The 13511-nt window shown below is 47.9% G+C and overlaps 6 protein-coding genes across 6 annotated transcripts; 4 read left to right on the plus strand and 2 right to left on the minus strand.

The window, feature by feature from the left end:
• The first annotated feature begins 242 nt into the window (after positions 1–242).
• Positions 243–1457, plus strand: HD556DRAFT_1360765 (uncharacterized protein). Its single transcript, XM_041302623.1, has 3 exons — positions 243–679; positions 733–750; positions 802–1457. Exons 1-3 carry the CDS (start codon positions 335–337, stop codon positions 1297–1299), a joined length of 861 nt encoding a protein of 286 aa, XP_041161870.1. The 5' UTR covers positions 243–334; the 3' UTR covers positions 1300–1457.
• A 103-nt stretch (positions 1458–1560) lies between these two features.
• HD556DRAFT_1360767 (histone-fold-containing protein) lies at positions 1561–2402 on the plus strand. The gene is made up of 5 exons (XM_041302624.1): positions 1561–1683; positions 1736–1796; positions 1846–1941; positions 1992–2032; positions 2094–2402. Exons 1-5 carry the CDS (start codon positions 1646–1648, stop codon positions 2167–2169), a joined length of 312 nt encoding a protein of 103 aa, XP_041161871.1. The 5' UTR covers positions 1561–1645; the 3' UTR covers positions 2170–2402.
• HD556DRAFT_1268461 (ribosomal RNA methyltransferase FtsJ domain-containing protein) lies at positions 2403–3682 on the minus strand. Its single transcript, XM_041299145.1, has 2 exons — positions 2944–3682; positions 2403–2887 (listed from the first exon to the last, which is right to left on the minus strand). Exons 1-2 carry the CDS (start codon positions 3606–3608, stop codon positions 2734–2736), a joined length of 819 nt encoding a protein of 272 aa, XP_041161872.1. The 5' UTR covers positions 3609–3682; the 3' UTR covers positions 2403–2733.
• HD556DRAFT_1360770 (Alpha/Beta hydrolase protein) lies at positions 3683–6294 on the plus strand. The gene is made up of 6 exons (XM_041302625.1): positions 3683–3985; positions 4046–4313; positions 4367–5432; positions 5480–5527; positions 5584–5947; positions 6004–6294. Exons 1-6 carry the CDS (start codon positions 3917–3919, stop codon positions 6211–6213), a joined length of 2025 nt encoding a protein of 674 aa, XP_041161873.1. The 5' UTR covers positions 3683–3916; the 3' UTR covers positions 6214–6294.
• A 2660-nt stretch (positions 6295–8954) lies between these two features.
• HD556DRAFT_1307091 (uncharacterized protein) lies at positions 8955–9627 on the plus strand (the record flags this gene model as incomplete). The annotated part of the gene is made up of 2 exons (XM_041299999.1): positions 8955–9548; positions 9619–9627. 2 exons carry the CDS (start codon positions 8955–8957, stop codon positions 9625–9627), a joined length of 603 nt encoding a protein of 200 aa, XP_041161874.1.
• A 2883-nt stretch (positions 9628–12510) lies between these two features.
• Positions 12511–13472, minus strand: HD556DRAFT_1360819 (uncharacterized protein). The gene is made up of 6 exons (XM_041302626.1): positions 13383–13472; positions 13252–13317; positions 13122–13205; positions 12964–13068; positions 12702–12911; positions 12511–12622 (listed from the first exon to the last, which is right to left on the minus strand). The coding sequence occupies exons 1-6, from the start codon at positions 13449–13451 to the stop codon at positions 12533–12535; spliced, it is 624 nt and encodes a 207-aa protein (XP_041161875.1). The 5' UTR covers positions 13452–13472; the 3' UTR covers positions 12511–12532.
• Between the last annotated feature and the right edge of the window lie 39 nt (positions 13473–13511).

Below are 13511 nucleotides of genomic sequence, written 5' to 3' on the forward strand. Positions count from 1 at the left end.
GGGGGCTTGACTCGGAAGTGAAGGTGCGACGCATACTAAGCCTCAGTCACTTCAAAATCTATATTTTGAATTGATAGTATAGATAAATCGAGAACATAGAAGATCGTCGCATTTTTTTTGGCAGATCATGGTAAATCATGATGAAGGCTGATAGTAAATGACTTGAAGCTCGCGAATTCGGGACCAAAGTTAACGGGCACGTGATCATGGCGCGTTCAAGTCGCAAATTAACTCACGCTTAACTTCGACCTTTCTCCTACTCCCCGGTAGGATTGCCCGCTATACATCCTACCAACATATATTGGTACAAAATAATCTTTCACAATTCAGCATTATGCTTACAGTCATTTCTGCATCTCAACCCAAACGTGCGGGACGCCTCTTTGTGCACACGGTCACCCTCTCAACATCCTTTGAGCGCTTCGTGTGGCGCTGGTTCAAAGGCTCGCTCGCCGTTTTCAAAACGCCTCTGAATGCAACGCTATTCATTGTGATCGTCTTTATCCAGCTCGCCCTCAACGCGTACAGGTACTTCAAGAGACACAATTGTCAAATGAAGAGTACAAACAGGAGCTTACATACTCAGACTGACTCGGAGAGGTTGGAGGCCGATATATCAATCAACGAAGGAAACAGAGAAAATCTTCTCGGTGATGGAACTTGTCGGAACATCTCCTCAGTAAGCACCATATCCTGTTCTTCTGGGCCCTCAGATCTGACAGCATACGTCAGTCCCTGGAGTTGCAACTGGTAATATGTTTCTCCATACCTCGGGCGATTTAATCATCTGATAAGACGTAGTCTGCTGTATCATTGGCGTCATGTATAGCCCCTCTGACTCGTGAAGACTCAAACGTGCACCTCGATTCCGCGACAAGCACTCGCACGCGTCATATCCGTCGATTCGTGTCCCACATCAAGCTGTACACCGCCAGCGATGAGCCAGTCCACTTTCACGACAAGAAGATCCGAAAAATCGACTCGGAGTATCGTATAAGTGAAACACAGGAAGAAGAAGCTCTGGTTCAAGACTCAAGCCGGAGACGGATCCTACGGGTTTCAGACCAGCCGCTGGTTCGGCAGGTGACACATGCTGTGTCTTCGGTTTTCTGCACCCCACTACGTCTTCCGAAAAATACTGCGACTGTCGCGGTGGCCTGTTACACCCCTGAGTCTGTCGAACGACCTATCAGTGATGTAGTCACATTCACGTATCCACCATATCCAATCAGCAAGGTGCCCAACTCGAATGAAAGGAAGTGGCCATGGCAGACGCGGGGATTGCGTATAAAAGCCTAGGCAGTCAAGTCATTGAGATCTCTCTGTAATTATCGTAGAGGCTTCGTTTGAATCCATCACTTCGAGTCTTTGTGCTCAAAATGGTCCGTGGTCGGGCCTAATGAGCACCGGACATTGTAGGGGCGTGCACTTCGGCTTTTCAAGGTGGTCCGTGCTTAGGCCACAGGCTCAAGAGAACTAGTAGTATAAAGACAGTGCAGCATGATGAGGTCACGTGACCTGTACCTACATATAAACACGCCAATCAACAAAGAAGTCGCGTTATTCACCCTCTTACCACTACCACCACCAAGTGCGATCATCTTCTATTCATCTAACACACCACACACACATACCATAAACTATAATGTCTGGACGCGGCAAAGGTGGAAAGGGTCTCGGAAAGTAGGTATCAACGATATTTCTTAGTGAGTGATATCTAACTGAGCTTGTGTAGGGGCGGTGCCAAGCGTCACCGCAAGATTTTGCGTGACAACATTCAGGGTATTACCAAGCCCGTATGTCCTTTCTCTGATGCACAGCCAGCACGTGTCTGATATTCCGCAGGCTATTCGTCGTCTTGCCCGCCGTGGAGGTGTGAAGCGTATCTCGGGCCTCATCTATGAAGAGACTCGTGGTGTTTTGAAGATCTTCCTTGAGAACGTGAGTCACCCCGACTACTGATTGCGGAGCCGTCAGCTGACCCCTTGTAGGTTATTCGTGACTCGGTTACATACACTGAGCACGCCAAAAGGTAAGGATCTAACTGCTGTGGCCAGTGTTGGTTCTCACGCTGACGGTTGGCTATTTGTCAGGAAAACCGTGACGGCGCTTGACGTTGTGTATGCTCTTAAGCGCTCCGGTCGCACGCTCTATGGCTTTGGGGCATAAGCCTTTTATATTTATTCTTACTTGTGCAGTTTCGATTTGTTGAGCGGGAGTTACCAGCTGGTGGTGATCAACGATAGCGCTCGTTTCTGGTGTAGGATTTGCGTGATATGTTACTGCAGTTCAATGTTACTCACTAGGTCTACAATATGATGTACACTATTCTTGTCACAGAAGCACTCATGCCATGTATTTGACAGTGACCAGAAGTATGCAAACTAACTGGTGGAGTGTACTATTGACTGCGAGTCGCCTGCATAGTTTATGAGTTTAGATGTGGGTTAGTAAAAGTGTCAGTTCGATTATGGAGCTTGTCTTGCGATGGGAACACAAGGGACTTTGTGTGGGAGTAAACAAGAAGTAAAGGAGTTTGGAAGTAGTGAATCGAGTCAGATTTGCAAGAGATGTTGATGTTAGATATTCGGCCCCATAGGCTGAACAGAGTTGCGGTGCTTGTACAGTCTGCTTGTTATACAAATACGTGCCCATGTACCTGACTTGTGATAAAGGACCGATAGAGCGTAATAATGTTAGTCGAAAGCGGGTTTGCCTGCCCAAGGATACCGATTAAGTCCTACCCAGCCAACCGCGACACAGCCAGTAACCTTCTGCAGAGTCAGCCCGGCTTGACTCCGGTTTGATATAATGTACGAGGTGGAAGTTAGGTTCTAGATGTTCCTTTCTGAACTCTTGTAGTAATGGATGAGCAAAATGCTTCAACCTAGAATAAATATGTCAGATACGAGCGACTCGTCTTCCGGACAATGAAGGACATACAACAGTATCCCGCCGCAGGACGCCTTCCCTCGTTCATCTACTGTCCTAACAGTCAATGCACCTTTTGCAAAATCGAAGACCGCATGACAGATATCCAAACTCATTTGTGAGTCTCGAATTTTACTTCCCGAAAAATTCGCAGCCATGTCACTCAACACGATATCCGCTGTACCCTCAGGATTTCGTGGACTTTTCAGCGCATCACGTACGATACGCGCCGAACCCGGAGCTAGAAAGTCCATCTGCAGCGTCTGCACGCCTGGTATTGGCATAATCGGTAGCAGATCTAGTGCAACAATTTTTCCTCGCCTGGTAGTCTTGTTCATAGGTTCGGTGCTCCAAGAACCGCGTTTCTGCACCTTCGTTTCTTCGCGTAACCCAAAGTCTTCCGCATTGTCTACCGCTTCAAGGGTCCACCCAAAGTTTTCCGCGACAACCTGGCTCCAGCCGCCTGGAGCTGCACCAAGGTCCACGACACTGCGCGGGCTATGACGTGAGAGGAAGCACCCCCACTTGTTATTAAGCTCGATGAGCTTGTAGGCAGCGCGTGAACGATAGGATGATGGTGAGGAGAGGCGCGCTTTGACAAAAGGGTCACGGGATTGTCGTGCTAGCCATGCTGTGCTCGACTTCTTGCGCAAAGGAAGCGTCGGGCGGAACGACATCAGAAATCCAAAAATGAAAAATCCGCAAAGAATCCGTTTGTAGACGATCGAGAAGTGGTTGTTTGTCAAAACCCTTAGAACCAAACATCACGGCTTGAACGTTGAACCCTGGCACAAAATGTACTTCTGCGTACTTTTCAAAGTGGCCGGAAGTCTGGCGATGATTCTTCTGATTTTCAAATACTGCAAAGTGCATGTACATCAATGTTGTGCCTAGTCATCAATTGATGTAACAAGTACCGTGGATTCCATCTTTCTTCCTCCCACACAACCTGTGTCCAGTCTACTAACTCTCAACAATTACTGCGATGTCTCCAGAATATGCTCCATACGGCCTTTGGGAGTCCCCCATCACAGCTGATGCTATCGCTGAGGATGTATGTTTCACAAATCGTTTCAGATCGCTTGGTAGTATCTGAAACTGATCTGCACCGTAGAGCGTCTCTATGAGCGACATATTTGTAGACCCAGTCACGAAAGACATCTACTACATTGAACAGCGTGCATCAGAAGGTGGTCGATACGTGCTTCTAAGCAACCAGACTCAAAATGAAGTCTTCGCCAAGGACTTCAATGCACGCACGCGCGTTCACGAGTATGGTGGAGCTGCTGCGATTGCTTATAACGGAACTGTCTACTCTTCAAATTTTGCGGACTTCCTTGTCTATGCCGCGAAAGATGGGAAGATTCAACCAATCACACCAGGTGCCTATGTTAATATCCCGGACTACAACGCCTTACTAACGTTTCGTGCACAGAGGATCCGAAGAAGATCTATCGCTACGCAGATTTCTCTGTACACCCAGTCCACACTGACCTACTAGTCGCAATCTTAGAAGACCATACCCACGACACACCGCAAACTGTGCGCAACTCTCTTTGCGTTATCGACTCCGCAGCTACGACTGTCACGTCCTTGGTTTGCACTGAGAATGCACAAAGAGAATTTTATGCAGCGCCGACCTTCTCCCCCTCTGGCGATAGGCTCGCATGGCAATTCTGGGAGCACCCAGATATGCCTTGGGAGGGAGGTCAGCTCTACGTGGCTGACGTCCACTACAACCCCAATACCCATACACTTAGCCTAAGCAACACGAAATTGGTAGCTGGTAGCGCTAGTACAATCAGCGCGTGTTACCCCTTGTGGGCTTCCAACGACAAGCTTCTCTTCACATCTGACGAAGGCGAGGAGGGAAACAGGTTCGCAAACCTGTGGGAGTGCACTCAGGCGTGCACAAAACCGGTCCTCTCGTCTGTTGTGCAGCAAGACTTCTGCATGCCACCTTGGACGCTCGGGAATTACCCATTCGCGTTCCTGGACGATAGTGGCACAAAAGCCATTTGTGTTGCATGGCGAGGTGGCCGAAGCGTCCTCTATGTTGTTGATATCACCACAGGGTCCTACACGGAGATTAAAGACGAATCTTTCGACTTTGTAGTTGTCGAACATGTCCAGCGCGTGTCGGACTATACTTTTGTCTTCACGGGATTGCGAAGCAACGCCCCTGGGGCAGCCATGCTCTGTACTCTTATCGGACCATCATTCATACCCGATTTTCAGGTACTCGGATCTACCGCATCGACGTCCGCTGCACCGTTCCCTGAGGGTATCATTTCGCTTCCAATCCCTCTTGAACTTAAACTGGCGGGTGACAATATTGTGTATGCCGTGTATTATGCTCCAAACAACCCGGCATATGCGGGTTCAAGCATTCCAAACGAAAAGCCTCCCTGTGTGCTTGGCGTACACGGCGGACCCACAGGATTAGAACCCCAGAATTTGAACTGGTTGAAGCAGTATTTCACAAGCAGAGGATATGCTTGGTAGGTTTCGGCGCACTCTGGAGGATCATCATGCTCATCAATTGCAGGTTGGATATAAACTACAGTGGTTCTTCGTGCTACGGACGAACATATGTGTATGTAAATGTTTGTCGTCATCTTTTACATGGAGCAGCACTGACGATGTGACTAGGGAGCGCCTTAAAGGGAACTGGGGTATCACCGACGTAAGCGACTGCATCGAAGCAGTCCAATCGCCCGAACTCCGTTCCCTCATCGACACCAAGCGCACTGCGATCCGTGGCGGGAGCTCAGGTGGATATACTGTCCTTGCCTCCATTTCCCTCGCCTCCTCTGTAGCAAGTAAAACCAAGTTTTTCGCGAGTGCCACGAGCAACTTCGGGATCTCAAACCTGGAGCTACTTGCAGACGATACACACAAGTTCGAACTTATGTACATGACAAAGCTTCTCGGTGGTACGAAGGAAGAGATACCACATGTCTATCATGACCGTAGTCCAGTGTATTTTTCCGCGAGAATTGAGACACCGTTACTCGTAAGTTTTTATGCTGATGAAAGTGCGTTCTGATGGGTAGATCATGTTTCCGACAGGTCCTTCAAGGCAATGATGATGAAGTTGTTCCACCCGCACAATCGTGGACTATAATTGATGGGGTCATTAAAAACAAGGGGCATGTTGAGGCGCACTTCTTCGATGGTGAGCAGCATGGGTGGCGCACCTCGGAGACGATCAAGAAGGCGATTGAGTTTGAGAGGGAATGGTACGAGAAGAGCATGGTGAGGGCCTCTGTTAGTAAGTAAGAATGAAATAGCAGCACCGTGTTATGACGACTCGGATGTATGAATACGAACGAAGGGAATGAAACAGATTTGTGCGCGATACATGTTATTTTCAACGGGGCTCACTAATTACTAGTAGTACTGGTACTGTATGACGGGCATTGTGAAGATGTAGTTTTGATCTTGAAGAAGATTGTAATTCCGCGCCTAGTGCAGTAATTCAAGGCGTTTGTTTGGCAAAACCATTGGATCCAAACAAACAAAGCTTTTGGGCTACTACTATAATTCAGAACGACAACTAAGGGAAGTATGTCGCAGTGGGGATGTTCTAGGCGTCAACTTTGGGTACTAGAAAAGTCAACGAGGGCAATTGTGTCGAATAAGAATATAGGATAACGTGTTTGTACCGCTTTACCTCCACGACAAGAGTTACCCGAGTTTCAGCTCCTCGTCTCCAATATAAGACGATTGGATAGTTTAAGCTACTTGAAGCGCTGCCGATAGACGGGCCCGGTGGACGATAGCCTGTTACGATTCGATTTGCCGCGACTTGTCTGATCGATATTTCCTCTAGTATTACGAGCATACCTGTAAATTCGTGTCACATTCTCAACACAAATATTACCTTGCTGCAGATCGCTGCACATGTCCGAGATTCGGGTAGCACGGGTCGACTCTGGCCTGGTGAAAGAGTAATGGTGAGGAGGAGCAGCTATGCCTGATCTGCCTCTGGGCTATCAAATAATGTCGTTGGTGTCGTGTCTTTCGTGCAACTGGAATACATCGCCAGAGCATTTACCAGCATTTTACAAATTATGGCCTCGCAATATCATCTCTCCAACCGCTCTCCGATTTCCAGGGCGAGTTTTTTTCGTGGACAATTTCAGCAACAAAAATGAGCTGTCGGCTGACTGTTGGAAGATGGGTCCGATCATGATACAAAGTGATTGTTCTACAAATGCTGTGATGGTGCACCCGTCCAAAGAAGTTTTTGATGTTGCCAAATCCACAAGCGTCATGCGTCCGAACAAAGACAGCAAACCAGAATGGCCAGTTGTTCCGCCAAGTCACTGAGCGTGCGATGGTAAGACTCGATTTTCCTTCGAAAGAAGAAATGAGTGAGACAACGACGATATTGGTATTTGGACGCATCTACGGTGTGCGTAGGGCTCACGTTTGACCTCATTTTCGAGCTCGCTAGATTCAGCCAGCTTCGCGTTGAGTCGCGTTCTCGTAGGCCAAGTAGTGTGCTGTAGCCTGTGGCCCTGTAGTATGCAAACGTGAGAGTCAACAATTAAACAACAGTACAACCGCTAGCTATCGGGATTCGGATGTGACGCTTAGAATCCGAGGACCGACTCAGAGGTCAACCAACAGTATTCCTTCTCTTCATGCACGCACAGCAAATTTTGTTGCACCAAGTTGACGACCATCTAAAATTCCTTCAAATGCGTGTATGCACCTCTGGCGTTATATCCGAAACCATTGCAAAGTTGATGCGAGCGCGGCCTCAGAGAGTAGGCCCATCAAAAATGACGCAGAGGATCTTTGACACGCACCGCAAGCTGTAAGGCGCACTGGCAGGAGGAGAATAGGAAGGTCATATGACAACCAAATGACAACCGATCTTCACCCGTGGTCGAAACATCAGTATTGAAAGCCTCTGAACCATGAATGATCGTGACCGGAAATATCACCTGGTCGACGTTTGGTCGCACTTCGAGAAAGTCTATACCAATGCGATGGTCGCACATTGCAGTTGTCAAAGATACCCCCTGTATCCTCAGGTATGACTTTCTGCCCAGCAATAACGCCATTTCATCTTTATAACCAGTTATTTCATGCACATGCTGTCGCTCCATCCGATCCAGACTTCTGCGCACCAGGACATGCGGATGTCGCTTCTGTGCTGTGTTCACGAGCTGTAGCGGTTCAAAGCAATGTCAGGGACGACTGTTCAACGGTGAAGGCGTTTTTTGGTGCTCCCTTGAGTCGATGTCATGGGTAAGTGAATTTTACTCCTTTACCGTTCACGGCATCCATATCACCCGTCGTTCGGGGCCAGGAGGTTATTCCTTGCAAATTATGTTGTCTTGCTCTTCGTACAAACACTAAAAAGCGATCGGTTGTAGGCTCTCAGTTGGGTGGCAAAGACACACCTTTACCTCAATCGACTACTATTGCAAGGCGGCGATTTCCTTCAACTCGACTGTGTAGATTTGAAGATAGGAAAATAAAATTTTGGTCGTTCTCTAGCTTGGTCAGAGGGAGACCTGATGAGTCTTGTCACTCATGCGAATCGGCCACGGACTTGCGATCATTCAACTATTCGCGGAGCCAGAAACATAAGTTGTGATGCCCCAATCAGATTGTTGACCTCAGGGGGATACAAAGATTCCACGGTTCATCCACAGCCCACTTCTTTTCTTATCATCGCGCACTTGAAACAAGGCTGAGTGTAGAAGCAAAACTGACGCATCGAACAAAACGACCACCGTCCATTTAGTAAATAATGGCGCTCCAAAGACGATCTTCCCCGAAAGGAAGGTCCCAGCAGTGGAAACAAACATTCGAAATACCAGCGCCGGACGAGCATCTAAAACGGTGGCCTTCATCCTCTGTCCCTCATCTACTGAACTTACTATCACTGCGAACGCGTACAAACAACCTTAATATTTCAAATCACTATATGGTAGCCCAGGTACGGTTCTCTCCAGCTTCAACACCTGTGCTTTCTAACTATATCTACTTTTCACCTCCAGATGACCCAATCCACCCCCCATGCCTCCTCACCGCACGGTTCAGATTCTTCCGATGCAACACATCACATGCCAAACACTGGCATGCATATGGGTCAATTACCCGGGCCCGAGCCCGCATGCATTCCCTATCCAGGCTACGCCACCTACCATCCGTACGGTGTGCCGCCTCATTGGACGCGTGGTCCCGCGCCCCCATACACGCCCGTCGTACCTTCGCCTGATGCGGGTGCTGGAGTTGCGCGCCACGCGTTCCAAGCGGGACAAAATAGTTATTACCCCCCTGCAGTGGGTGATGTCTCGCGCGCCACTCAGGTTGTTCAACACCCACCGCCAGATGCTGCTGCTCCCCCACCGGCGCGCACCCTATATCATCAACCCTTCCCATCTATTCCGGGAGGTGCGGGCCCTCACGCGTACGCTCCACCCATCCCGGACCAAGGAATTTTCAACCAGCATCACGGGCCTGGGCTCTCAATGGGCTCTGCTTCCTCGTCTCTGCCTCAAGCACCAAGCTGTCAAAAGCAAGTCCGCCAACGCCGCAAGGTCAAGAAAATTAAAACAAGCTCTGGCAAGATATACAACGACCCGTTGTTTGTGAGTTTTTTTTTCATCTCAATGTGGTCGCACTCTCAAACCTTGATGGGAAGAAAATTGGACCTAACAGCTATCGTAAGCACACGATATCCGCCAAACACCTAGGCCCCGAACTAAAGAGATTTAAACGTTCTCTTTGTTCCAAATCGTGCGTATCCCAACTCATATGATTGATGCATCTCATCATTAATGTTGTGGTGATTAGGTATATGAGAGGCGCTTCCTACAAGAGGCATGTCGCCACTTCTGCTACTGACTATTTTTATTGTTTTATTGTTTGCTGTCATATCACCAAGTACAGATATTCTTTCTATTCTCTATGGCATAGCACACGCTATTATGATCGCTATTATCGCTATTGTATTGTATTGTTATTGTCATGGTTATCTGATGATTTGTTGATTATGGAGTTGCGTGCCATGTGGGACAAAATGGTTATTGGGCGATTTCTCCACGCCACTCATGTTCACCACTACTTAAATGCTGCTGATCCCCCGCAAGACCCATCTGCGCACGGCCTCTATCATCAACCCTTCCCATCTATTCCGCGAGGTGCGAACCCTCACTGCGCATATGCTCCACCCATCCCGCACCAAGGAATCCTCAATAGCATCACGGGCCTGAGCTCTCAATGGGCTCTGCTTCCTCGTCTCTTCAGACTTCAGATACGCACGATTTGGAACAAAGAGAACTCTGTTTGTTCCAAGTCGTACATATCCCAACTCTTATGATTGACTCATCTCATCATTAATGTTGGTATACGAGACGTGATTCCTACAAGAAGAGGATGACAGGAGTGAAATTTAGTTACATTTCGTAGTCATCGAAATCATAAATGTGACCAATTTTCACTCCTGCCACTGACTTAAGTTTTATTGTTTGCACAGCGTACCGTTCATCATCGGCACCATCGGCGCGGCACCGGGCGGCGCTTCGTTTGACCACTTACTACTGAATTCCCATGTTCTCCTCGAGCTCCAGAGTCCAGTACTTTCTACACTTGCGGTCAATATAATCTCGTCCATTACTCTCTCCTTCGTTTCATTTCCCAGTCTTTCTTTGTTGCACATTTCACTTTCACCCCCACCAGCGGAGGCGGGTAGCACAATTTCGCAAGCGATCAAGGTTTCTTGAACAGAACGAGTCACTGTCTTCTGTCCAATCATTGCGTCTGTACATGTGTTGGAACTTTGTGGTTAGTTTTTGAATTTCACTGTCATTCTCGATCGTGCGCTTATATCTTGAAATCATCTCCTATGTCTCCGACCAACTGAATCACTCACACTAGACCTAGTACGTACGACGCGCACCGCTGGTGCTATCCACTGTACTTGCTCGAAAAAAACCACGATAAACGTTATCGACGCCTACCTTCATCTCAATACCCTTCGCTGTGGCCTAAAATCGTGCATCGTCCAATAATTGTGGTACGAGGAGCTTTATCAAACGTAATGACTGTTCAGCCTTCTTGTGTGCTCCCACTTCTGATCCTCTTCTCCCTTTCCGTATATTTCGCGAACATTCATCGACTTTTCTCTGAAGATCTGATGTCTAGATAAAACGATGACTCGACACGTCGTTCACGATCCTAAGTAGTACCAGAAGCTGGTGTAAGGTATGGTGGCAGGGATTCCTACCACCGTATACCCCACACCTGTTTCTGGTACTTGTACAATTCATCCTGCGTCCTTGAATAACCCGGGAAGGCGACATCGAATTCCGACTAATCAGTAGCAAGTAACACTGACGAATGAGAAATACCCGCTGCCTTCTCGTACCCAGAAGGTTATAATGGTGAATTTCGGCGTTTGCCTGCTAGAGGCTCTACTCAATCCGCTGATTGGCACATCTGTGCACCAGAGACATACATAAATGAATACAAATCTTACTAGCTCTGACCTCACTGACATGGACCGTGCGGCCTCGATTTTATCAAGGACGCAGACGACTCTTAACAGATACCAGCGTAAACGATGGAAACTGTGACACGTTCCACTGGCAGGGAGTTGATTTTGTTCCCAACCTCTTTACAGACTCGCCTGTGAACGATGCCCTGCAGGAACAACCAGAACTTCAAGCAAATGGCAACCCACTACGGTGAATCGTCGTGTCAGCCTGGCAGAATATGTGAAGAGCCATGGAAGAGGCATCTTCTGTCTGTCGTGGTACCATGAAGTTCCTCATCAGATTTCAGACGTGAGAATGAGTCGATCGGTATGTCCTTGTACCAATGTATGTGCGAGGTTGTAGCCACTTTGTCACATACACTTCAATCGAAAGACTGCGACTGCCATGAGAACTTTGAGTTTTCTCGGCGCTGACGGTGAAACAAGGAACACCGAAGCGCCTATGATCTACTCAAACATCTGCATGAATGTCAAGGGTGCAAACACGGCTCTGATGAAATTAGTTTGCGGTACATACTCTTACGAGCGACAACATTTGACTTTCACCCAGTCTGCTTTTCAGCGTATCGTTCAGTCAGACAATCGTAAATTCAGGCTCGGTGCTAGGTATGAAATTGATAAGGAATTAAAGGAAAATGGTACTATACTCGATATTGCAGCAATAAAGTCATCATTACGTGGAGCTAGTAGCAGGATTGATGCTAGCAACTACGAGGACGAATGATATAGACTAAGAACTCACGCATCTCGGCAACTCGACCAGCGTGTCGCAGTACCGTTTGACGACGTCATCAGTTTCCGAAAGAACGTTTTTCCCGAGTCTCTTCCCTATGACAATAGTATAAGATTCGTGTGCAAAGTGCGATAGCTTGGTGACTCACAAAAGTTCTTTGTCTCCGAGTAGTCCCTGATGAAACGCGCGCACTCAAGAGTCTGCTGAACGATCTTTCCAACGATACCGCGCATCGATTCAATTTTACTAAGACTGTGATCTTGAGTCATGAAGCGGTAAATTTCAGCCAGTTTCTTGAGAAGACTATACATCGATTTGTCGCGCTCTGCTTGAGCGACTATAATTTATAAGACATTATGACTTCTAGCAGGAGACTGGACTCTGGGAGAAACCAAACATACTTTAGATGCAGCGGACAGCACACCCAGCGCCATCTTTGCATACGGATGTTTTGATTAGTTCGCTTCCAATCAACAATAATGGCCCATACATCCGCAATCTTCTCAAGGACACCGTCGATAATCTTTCGCGGAATAGATACGTCGTCTCAAAATCATCCACAGCAGCAAGACCCGCTGGGGCATTGTCGGCAGCGGATGCCATAGAAGTCGCATGTTTTCCGAGTAATTTCATGTTTTGTGTACCATCATATGCACCCTGAAGTTCAGCGTCAACTAATTGGGGATCAGGTCCTTTGTCCCTGTCAGAAGGAGCGGCCTGAACCTGTGGGTCCGCAAAAATTAGAGAAGAGAATCAACATATTTGACGAACACACCTGTGAAGCAGGTTCACCAGACAACCCTTGGTTCACGGAGTCACTGAGAATCTCAGATGTGGTGGGATGCTTGTTGTCGTTGGAAGGATGAAGATGCAGCGTGTCCTGGGGGGCTCTAAGAACACCGGAGGACTAGGATAGCAAGTTTGAGCACTTACCTCAACTTTCTGATTAGATGAAGCCCGTTCAGTTTCGACGTTCTGGACCGCAGTGGTGCGGTTGCGTGTTCGCTTAGAGCGTTTCTATACAGTCTCAGCCATATCTAGGACAAACAGTATTGACGTCCACGCACAGGAATTTTAACCCATTCTTCAATTTCCGCAGGGACTGACACAATCCCCCACGAGATTGGTCCTGGACAAATGGCGCATAAGGGCAGCTATGGATTTCGAGAGACCAGCACGTACCTAGCTTTCAACAACATTTGCCTGGCTAGATCTGGAGGTTCCTGGAGGAGGATCGATATCTGGTCTATGGTCTTCACTCATCGAGAGTGACTGTAGTTTTGGCCCTTGGATCGGTGTGAGAGAAACGGTTAGGTACACTGA

The sequence above is a fragment of the Suillus plorans genome (genome assembly GCF_016647745.1).
Source record: "Suillus plorans strain S12 chromosome Unknown HD556scaffold_19, whole genome shotgun sequence".
In the NCBI taxonomy this organism is placed as follows: Eukaryota; Fungi; Basidiomycota; class Agaricomycetes; order Boletales; family Suillaceae; genus Suillus; species Suillus plorans.

What these genes read in the sequence shown, in the direction of transcription:
- HD556DRAFT_1360765 (XM_041302623.1), top strand. Translation starts at nt 335, where the DNA reads ATGCTTACAGTCATTTCTGCATCTCAACCCAAACGTGCGGGACGCCTC.
- HD556DRAFT_1360767 (XM_041302624.1), top strand. Translation starts at nt 1,646, where the DNA reads ATGTCTGGACGCGGCAAAGGTGGAAAGGGTCTCGGAAA. An exon ending in TTCAGGGTATTACCAAGCCC is followed by an intron (nt 1,797 to 1,845) that starts GTATGTCCTTTC and finishes GATATTCCGCAG; the next exon opens with GCTATTCGTCGTCTTGCCCG. An exon ending in TGAAGATCTTCCTTGAGAAC is followed by an intron (nt 1,942 to 1,991) that starts GTGAGTCACCCC and finishes GACCCCTTGTAG; the next exon opens with GTTATTCGTGACTCGGTTAC.
- HD556DRAFT_1268461 (XM_041299145.1), bottom strand. Translation starts at nt 3,608, where the DNA reads ATGTCGTTCCGCCCGACGCTTCCTTTGCGCAAGAAGTCGAGCACAGCA. An exon ending in TCCTGCGGCGGGATACTGTT is followed by an intron (nt 2,888 to 2,943) that starts GTATGTCCTTCA and finishes TATTTATTCTAG; the next exon opens with GTTGAAGCATTTTGCTCATC.
- HD556DRAFT_1360770 (XM_041302625.1), top strand. Translation starts at nt 3,917, where the DNA reads ATGTCTCCAGAATATGCTCCATACGGCCTTTGGGAGTCCCCCATCACA. An exon ending in CTGATGCTATCGCTGAGGAT is followed by an intron (nt 3,986 to 4,045) that starts GTATGTTTCACA and finishes TCTGCACCGTAG; the next exon opens with AGCGTCTCTATGAGCGACAT. An exon ending in GAATTGAGACACCGTTACTC is followed by an intron (nt 5,948 to 6,003) that starts GTAAGTTTTTAT and finishes TGTTTCCGACAG; the next exon opens with GTCCTTCAAGGCAATGATGA.
- HD556DRAFT_1360819 (XM_041302626.1), bottom strand. Translation starts at nt 13,451, where the DNA reads ATGAGTGAAGACCATAGACCAGATATCGATCCTCCTCCAGGAACCTCC. An exon ending in ATGGGTTAAAATTCCTGTGC is followed by an intron (nt 13,206 to 13,251) that starts GTGGACGTCAAT and finishes GAGACTGTATAG; the next exon opens with AAACGCTCTAAGCGAACACG. An exon ending in CTGGTGAACCTGCTTCACAG is followed by an intron (nt 12,912 to 12,963) that starts GTGTGTTCGTCA and finishes GCGGACCCACAG; the next exon opens with GTTCAGGCCGCTCCTTCTGA.